The 9,359-nt window shown below is 38.7% G+C and overlaps 1 protein-coding gene across 1 annotated transcript in view; it reads right to left on the bottom strand.

The window, feature by feature from the left end:
* Positions 1-499: 499 nt before the first annotated feature.
* Positions 500-9,359, bottom strand: part of LOC138019335 (DENN domain-containing protein 11-like) — a 15,213-nt gene continuing 6,353 nt past the window's right edge. Inside the window, exons 4-9 of the mRNA XM_068866087.1 lie at positions 8,007-8,148; positions 7,451-7,589; positions 7,067-7,192; positions 5,951-6,098; positions 3,329-3,385; positions 500-2,404 (exon numbers count right to left, since the gene is read on the bottom strand). Coding sequence (XP_068722188.1) covers positions 2,203-2,404; positions 3,329-3,385; positions 5,951-6,098; positions 7,067-7,192; positions 7,451-7,589; positions 8,007-8,148 — 814 coding nt within the window. The 3' untranslated portion in view covers positions 500-2,202. The remainder of the gene's footprint in view (positions 2,405-3,328; positions 3,386-5,950; positions 6,099-7,066; positions 7,193-7,450; positions 7,590-8,006; positions 8,149-9,359) is intronic.

Raw genomic sequence — 9,359 nt, 5'->3', positions numbered from 1 at the left:
ATGTTTGTTTTTTTCTCTTTTTTGAAATAATCACCTGTGTATTCATACTAAAGCAATTATTCGCCTCAGGCTCAGTGATTATCGGTGAATATTCACCGAGACGAAGTCGAGGTGAATATTCACCGATAATCACTTCGTCTTCGGCGAATAATTGTTAAAGCAACGGAATAGGTCGCCCATATTGTATAACATGAACAAGATGAAAAAAATCGCGAAGTTATTTGATATAAGAGGTGACGTTTGTCGTCGTTTCTTCATTTCCTATCATAGCGAGATTGGCATAACGGCTGAAGTTTCTTTGCCGTCCTCTGCAAAGCAAAGCTACTTAATTAGAACAACATTCCTGCCTATGATGATTTTAAACACACAGAAATATTCCATTTTCGTCGCCGAAACAGATCGGCATCGAAGCTACTGGAGTCTAGACACGAGTACCACACCCAACGCTGCATCCACTTGATTGGGAATATCTACGAAAGAAAGAGACCAAGTTCTATTCCCATATAAAACTGTTTTATTTCTGACAACAATTTACGAAGTCAATAAATGGCATTTGTCGTTTCCCATAATTGACTCGTTTTCATATTGTCCCAAACAGAATGTCCATCGTAAAAAAACGATGAAACATAAAGCCGTTCTCCTGGGCCCGGTTGTTCAAAAGCCGATTAACGCTAATCCCAGATTAAAAATTAACTAAGGAGTTTATTTCGGTGCTCCCAAATGCTGTTCAACGCTGATATTCGGCCAAACATTACATTAGAATAAGTCAATCTTGAAAAACAAAAATAAGCGAAAGAAACTTTCACCAAAAAGTTGAAAACATAAGACAAAAAGCTTCGCTAATCCTGGATTAAGTTAATCGGCTTTCTAACAACCGGGCCCTGATTTATAACTGGATAGTCGATTTTTCTGTACACTTCTAAAATTCCGTAATGAGACGAATTTGCTCCAAACATGTAAATACTATTCCTTATATTACTGCAGTTTTGCTGGAATATTGTGATTTTAAAATGCAGCTCTCACTGCTGAAAAGAGTTCACTATGTCCTCGTCTTTTTTCTTTCGATCAGTTTGGTGATTGATACAAGAGACGGATTTTCTTCGAACCACTCAGTTAAAAAGAAAACTATATCTTGGTCTCACGTAAGCTAACATATCTTGCACCCTTAATGCACCAAGTCGCTCGAAACGTCAGATTTTTTTGCCTTAAGGTGATCAATTTATTCTCAGTAATATTATATATTGATATTATTTTCCAAACTCTCGCGTTTCAAGCACTCACGTACCCCCTTTCCCTTCTCCCATTACAGCGGTTATCAGTCACACGCGTCCGTCAACGAAATTTTTTTCATATTTCGAAACTAAGGGTGAGTTCGATTGACCGTATTCCGGAATAGGAATACATGGAATCCAAGTTAAAAATCCTTAGTTAAAAATCCTCCACCTGCTAAAATGCTATTTTAAACATATTTTTACTATCCTTGCTGCTTCGAAACGCGCCAAGCATACCATTTTAATCATCACTCCACATATTCTTATTCCGGAATAGGGTCAATCGAACGCGCCCTAAATTTAGGTGGACGTCAATCAAAAGTTTCCACGACAACAGTCGTGTTCTCTTGGCAACAGTTGAATAGACCGATTCGGCTAACTCGATGTTGTAAGCGATTCAAATCCTTTGGGAATAAAACGTTTTGTTCCAAGAATTTCAAAAAACTTTACATGTAAACGTGAATGCAACATTATCATGCAAATGATCATGAAAAAGACAAAGAACCTTAAGCCCGAGAGATTGGGTACAACATTGAGTGAGCCGAATCGGTCTATTCGTCATGGAAACATTTGATTGACGTCCACCTAACTTTTACTTTCGAAATACGGAAAAATGGCGTGTGACTGATAACCGCTGTAACTAAGCGTTGAAATCACTTTGGATTTTGATTCATTTGGACTTTGTGTCTTGAACTTTTTTTGCATCATTTCAGCCTCAATTCTGAAGCCAGTGCCTTGTGATAGCGATTAATTACATCCGTATATCCGCTTCATAGCAATTACTTCACCAAGACTGGCTTTACAAATGGCTTCCTCAATCGCACGCCAGACTGAATCTTTACATTTCCGACGCAATATTCTTCTTACTGTTCTTAATGAAATTCTCATGGTACTTTTCCGGAGAATCTGTAACCTGATGTTACTTTTATGTTTACGAATAAAAGGGACAACATTTCGGTTCTGGGATAAGAACGTTAATTCCATAAAGATCCACCAAGTCAGACAAAAAGTGTAGATCAGCCTTCGGGTCAAGTCCTATACTTCGGATATGTTCCGGTGTTAAAGTTCTGTCTTCCGTGGAAGCTACCTCAAAGAGCGTTTGAAAAACTGTGTTGTTTAAGTTGACAAAGAATCTGTGAAGTAAAATAAGAGAAAACAAGGTTTTTTTCATTCGTATTGCACACTCAGCTCTCAATTTGTATTTCCAGGTTTAAATCAAACAATCCCTAAGACGCAGTCTACGAGAAGGTGATTTCACAACATTCATTGATCAGGTTGAGTGTCAGGTTACCATCAGAGCAATTTGGAACTTTCTTTTACTTCAAGAAATTGCATGGCGGCCATCATTTCCTGCATGCGGAGTGATTGTAGCACCCTTGCATGAATAAACAGATCACGAATATCTGTTATTTGCAGGCCCCCGTTACTGAATTGTTTGAGGCGCGGGAATAAACGAAAATGAAAAAAAAACAAACAAATGAAACAAAAATTGAACCAAATTGAAATTGTGGGTGGCGCTCTATACCAAAAAAGTCATTGGGGTTTCTTCGCATTCCCGCTTAAACTGTATCACTTCATCGTCTTCATCGTCTTCATCATTCTCTAGCAACCATACTCTTCCAGTTGTTTTTTACTCGATCCTTTTCACTTTCCCGAATTTAGGATGCTACAGAACAAATCATGAAGCTCATCTCCTCCTTGTGGCTTGCGTTACGCAAAGTCCGGCAATGTAATATCTGCCGGATATATTGATTTACACAGAGGGTAGCGTTATCCACCTCTTGAACAACCGAATTTTCTCTAAAATGGGATATCTTTAACACCCTTATAAGGAATCTTTCACAACCCACGACTCTAAATCCTTGCCCAAGAAGTAGTCGATGGAATAACTTTTCCTACCAATTCGTTACCAAGTAGCCATGCATTTGAGGCTACATGAGAAACTGAGATTTAAAAATCTCAGTTTCTCATGTGGCAAATATTTAAGTGTTCCCAAATGAAAATGGTATCATCGATGGAAGTCTGGCCAGAGTGGCACGACTAAACGTCTTACTTACGTTGTATACATCTTTTCATCATCAGTTACATCCCCTCCCACGTACAGCTGCTGTTTCCTTCAAAATTAGAAAAAACCCTTGTACATGAGTTTTAAGCATAAGGTTAAAAAAGGATAAGTTTAGAAGGAATTGCAAAGTCGAAATTTCATCGACACAAAACCGACGCATTGTAGGCCTTAGGAGCGAAAACAATTGTCAACACGTCCGCCGACAATTGGGCTACTTCCCGTAACCGGGTAACTTGACTTGCGGCCGACGTGTTGACCGACGCATTCATGCCGACGCGTTCGTGGGATCGGATTCGTTACCATCACAGACTGTTAATGATGAAGTTACATGTACGTTTCTTTAAGTGGGTTTTTATTATCCGGAGATAAAAGGGAAACGACACGAGAACCGAGGGAAACGTCGACGCAGCAAAATGAACTGACAACATCAATACTCCCACTCCAACACAAGCCACTTTACTTAATCCAGGTGTGGGGGTTCTTTGATTACTTCTCCCCCCTCCCGTCGTGGAGCATGGGATTGTCTCGATAAGGTTAACAGTGATCCTGGATTAAGTGCACCCATAACAGGGACAAGTCAAGGTTTATTATTTTTCTTTCCGACATGTACATATTTAATAATAGTAGAAGTCGTGAGACTCACTATACAGGATACTAAGACAGTCAGCGACGAAATAGAAAAAGGGGCAAAAATAAATAAATTAATTAATTAACTAAATTATCTACAACATATAAATATTTACATTGCGTTGCAATATTGTCTTATGGTTGGCAAAGCATTCGCCAGGAAGGCAGTAACAGACTCAGAATTAACAGCAGCCATTGAAAGACCATTCCAGAGGGGGGTGACAACAGGGAAAAAAGAGAACGTATATGCATTAGTGCGTGCAAAGGTATGTCTGAACTTATGAGGCTGGTTAGAGCGATTGCTTCTATGAGCTAAGGTGACGGATGCTGGAAATGTTAAGGGAGTCTGATGGTGCACGGCTTTATACATCATGAAAGCGGCACTTACATACAGACGGACTTCGAGAGTGTCCCAGCCAAGCGAATGCTGCACAGAAGTTACACTGGAAGACTGTGAATAATCGGAGCAGACAAATCTTACAGCGCAACGTTGGACAGCCTTCAATGATTTTACGAGTTGTTTTTGAAAAGGATTCCAAGCAGCGGACCCATTTTCTACATGGGGTCTTACCAGAGAGTTGAACGCTTCATACATGTCCAATACACTCGACCTGAGTCGGGTTGTCTTCACTCGAAGGCGGATTGGGTCCGATCGCGACCGGAACCGGAAATGGGTGCATGGAGCTTGATCAGTGTACCGGAAGTAAGGGTTAACAGGAGCGAGGGGGGTTGAAAAAGTTGGACCCCCTCATTACAGCTTACTGAACTGTTCATCGAGGTAGAACTGGATTTTGGAATAGGAAAACTGACCGATACAATAAAGCATAAATCTTTGAGAAAAAGCCTACATCAGTTAATTTTTCAGTAAAGGTTGTGTAAAGCATTCGCGGTGGCATTTCGTAAAGTAGATGCTTTCTGACAGGAAGGCTTAAATCACGCACTAGGAACTCACTGAATTGTGGAGTTAATTTTTTAATAAGGAGAAAAAGCAAAGTCAGACTTAAGCTTCAGTTAAAGTTGTTTAAAGCACGTGCTGTGGCCTTTCGTAAAGCGTTATTTCTTTCATAGTCCTTTTCCTTCCATTGGATAGTTTGAATGGGCGGCACTTTCACAAAGGAGGTGCCACTTTTTGAAGTAACACCACTTGGTTGGAAAACGCATTGTTAGAAGTTTACTTGACTACAGTGCTTCAGAAAAATTTTCTCTTTTTTTATGACCAAACTTTTCCAGTCATAAATTCTTGTATTAATTTTCAATAAGGAGAAACAGACTTGAGTTTCCATAAAAGTTCTTTACAACTAAAAACAATTTGCAGAGGAATTTTATCATCATAATCAGAAAACGCTTATTTTCAGGGGGGGGGGAGGGGGGGAATTCTAAATCCACGAAAGGGGGTCCATATCCGCTAGCGGATCTGGGGCCCGTTTCTCGAAAGTCCCGAAAAGTTTTCGGGCCCTAAATTGCCAACCGCTTGCTTTGGAAAGCTGATCTTTTAACATGTTTTCAAGCTAACTAAAAGAAACACGTCTGTGAAGTTAGACGACTTAAATCCTCTCCGTTCTTGAAATACAAAGGGACTTCTGACACCCGAAAATGGCCTGTAGACTAACCAGAAACGGGCCCCTGGACCGGGGGTCCAAATCCGCGGGGGTCCAAATCGACTGTCACACCGGTTTTCCCCTCTCCTAAAAACCAAGTACCCAATTGGTGCCACAGAACTTAACACTGTTGACACTTAAATAAAGTTCATTACTTGACACAGCTCAGATTTGGTTAACTAAAGACAAAATCTGTAGCACAATTTATTATCGAAGCAGGAATAGCACATTTTATTATCCAAGCAGGGAACAGTTTGCTACAGATAGAGAATTACACAACCCACTACCAGATCAGAAATCCTCAGTACCCACTGACCACAAACCCACACTCTTTTCATAGTAATAAGAAGCTATAAGAGAAGCAATTTTCAAGGGTATGTGTATCTTACCTAAAGGTTTCAAGTTCATCTAGCCGATCCCTGTCAGCATTATTAAAATGAGCTATCCATCTCAAGTGAGGCTTGCATTTGATGTTTTGGTTATCCACATAAACGTCATACACTTCCAGTTTGTTTTCAAATATCTTTTCTGTAGTACCTTAACATACAAGATAAATAGTTAAGTAACTTCGACCATAATTTTTTGATAATTTACTGCATACACGTCAGGAATTAAGTTTTACTAACTTGGAACAAATGTATGTATTTGAAGTGCGAGTTACAGACGAAAAAGTGAAGTGTCCTCACATTTATCTGGACAATTTAAGCAATTGGCTCTTATAGACACCTGAAAAATTAACGTAGCTTCAATGGGACTTTCAGGTTTCAACTCCTTAAGTTGAACCAAACCACAATTTTTTACCCCTGGCCTACAGTAGCACTGCCGTCATTTTCATAGGTGATTTCCTTCCCCCCTGGAGGTGGTGTCTTGAGGCTGAAGTGACTTCACTGCTATTCAAGTTTCATATTGATGCAAGCTGACTTTAAAGGGCCACCAACAACCAGTGTTCTTTGCGTGCCTTTGTTGTTGTTATTATCCGGGCAATCGAATCGGGCGGTTCGCTTCAGAAACATCCCGTGAAGAAGAACTTCTGTGAAATCGCTGTTCGATTTGTTTTTTAATCCAAACGCCTTCCTCCTTTCGTTCCATAATCTTAAGGTTGAAGTAGTGAGCCAAATAACATGGCGCTTTTCCTTCCTCGACGGACGACCTTTCTTCACAGTTTTCATTTCGCTTTTAACACGAACACAACACCCAAATAACGCCAAAAATACAATATTTAAACATTAAGGAAAATATTAACAAAGTTTGAAGCTACTGGGCATCCAAAACACGATGATGTGAGGCGATGGAATTTGACTTTTCAAGAAATACTAGTTTCTGTATTACAGAAAATGGCACCGATAATTTGCACGCCCGCAAAGACTTGTGGTTGTCGGTGGCCCTTTAAGAAGAAGGAATTTATAAACAAGACTTTCTTATAATGAATACAATATAACACTGATGGGATACTTAAGGTTGCAAGAATTATTGGTCTGTAGAATTCAACCACAATGTTAACTTACATGCAACATACTTGTGTTCATCCTTCAGAGCACTCAAGTCACAAACATTGGTAAAAAACAAAGGATTGCTGCCAGTTTCAAAACCAAATGGAATTCCATGGCTTGCAAGTAAACAAGCACAGTATACTGAAAAAAGAGAATGCTTACTATTTTCATTTGAATTTATTATTTTGCTGTTAGTATAGGTAATAGCATGAGCTGTAGTGATATTTCAAAATTATTATGTACATAATTTCACAAGCTGTTAGGGGAAAATATCAGCTTTACTAGTTTTTTTTGGTTACCACAGTAACTACAAGTTTCACATGTAGGTATTTCAAATTAAGGTGAAATACGTCTGCTCTCAGCCACTTTATAAAACATATGTTATAATAACACACCTACCTCTGTAACAAGCCACTCCTACTGGTGGAGGGGAAAAGAAAAGAATTCTCTTTTGTAGAAGCACAAATTTCCATAGAACAAATATATGTTCACCAAAGAACTTGACAAATTGTGGGAAGCACCCAGCTGGATGGGTGATCTGTAAGTCATAATAACATCCACTGGTAAGAACACAATGCTTCAAAAACACATTAATAATAATTTAGTATGACCCAAGCACCCTATCAAGACACTGATAAAATGTCAAATGCATGAGCTTTAAACCTGATAAAACACTCCTCATTACAATTCTCTATATAAAGGCTCAGCTTTATATAAGACGATTTTACTCATCAACTGGGTAAAGAAAGTTTGCTTTGTGCATTCTTTGTTTCACATTATAATCATTATTAATCTGAGACAAAGAGACCGGAATTAATATACTCTGGTTTGACAAAATTTGAAACCAAAATCCAATTTAACATGCATCCCTTTGTCCCTCAGAACAATAGAATCCAAAATGGCTGCCCTGTTCATACACAGAAAGCCCTCCCAAATGAAAATACAATACATGTACCTTTAACACTGGCACCTCCTCTAGCCCTGGTGCCTTCTCATAGGTTGGAGAAGGGATGTAATTATTTCTGAGAACACAATTCTTGTAGCAGTGATAATAATTCTCTAAATCCTCATAATGTCCAGGGTTTTCCAGCTGCCTCCTACAACATTAGCAAGAAGGAGTTTAATTAAGGTAAGTACTGTTGTACTGATAGAAATATGCTGCTAACATTGACAGAGATGACATTGAGTTTTGTTCAATGTATGCTACATGTAGTAATACTTTTTTATCTCGGATTTGAAATGGTAAACAGCTCTGTCACAGTTTCACTTTGACCAAACAAATATATAATTTATATTGGAAAATTAAGTGTTTATGTTGCCGGTAAAATCCGTTTTCAGGTTGAATCCGTTTTTACCCAGGTTAAACTGATGATCCTCATTTTACCTTGGTTCTGAATACGCACTCAGATGAATTGAAGAAACATTTTTTGGGTCTAAATTAAGCCTGGAGAAAATTAGGGTCAGGTTAGGATTAGTTTTGGTTATGATACATGAATTTCAATTGACTTATTACACAAAAGTAAATAATGAGAATAACTGTGATGGGTTAAGCATGTTTGTCGTTGTGGTGTATTGGTGAAGATGCAGGACCACAGATCTGGAGGATCCGAGTTCGAGTACTGGTGAGTGCACAGTACAGTTCTTTGATCTATTACTAGGTTGTAATGTTGATAACTGCATGATGATGTGTTGAGATAATTTGGTAAGACAGTGCTTGAGGGAAGGTGGAGGTGTTTTCAGTCCTTTTTGGAGGATTGATAGCTGCTTTCATATTCAACCTATAGGTAAAATGAGGATCACCAATTTAACCTAGCTAAAAACGGATAAAACCTGAAAACGGATGTGACCGACAACATTTACACTTAATGCCAATAGCCCACCCCCTCCCCCCCCCCAAAAAAAAAAAAAAATAAAATAAACTGTGTTATGGAATTGGTGAAAAAAGCGAATAGAACAACTTGAAGTTGATCAAAAAGAACAAAAAAGAAATAAGCAAATGCCAATCTAGCTGCAGGGATTACCCTTTACAACAAAAGAGATGAAGACACTCGTCTCAACAAACAAACATTACGATTTCATTTTTCACCTTGTGTGTATTTTACATAATTCCTCCCAACCCCAGCAAAGCGAGTGGGGCTTTTTAACAAAGTGGTCTACTTTGTGTTATTCTTGACCAGTAAAATCACCCTTAGGCTTGCTCTTCAAAGATAACTACTTCTCCCATAGGATCATGTTCTGATTGCTATCTGAAGTAAGGAAAATTAACACTTTTCTTCGGTTGTTTTACTTGGTGCTAAATATACATGTA

Source organism: Montipora capricornis, chromosome 10, assembly GCF_036669925.1.
Source record: "Montipora capricornis isolate CH-2021 chromosome 10, ASM3666992v2, whole genome shotgun sequence".
In the NCBI taxonomy this organism is placed as follows: domain Eukaryota; kingdom Metazoa; phylum Cnidaria; class Anthozoa; order Scleractinia; family Acroporidae; genus Montipora; species Montipora capricornis.
Note: the sequence above shows the minus strand (reverse complement) of the source record. Positions and strands in the feature narration are given on the sequence as shown.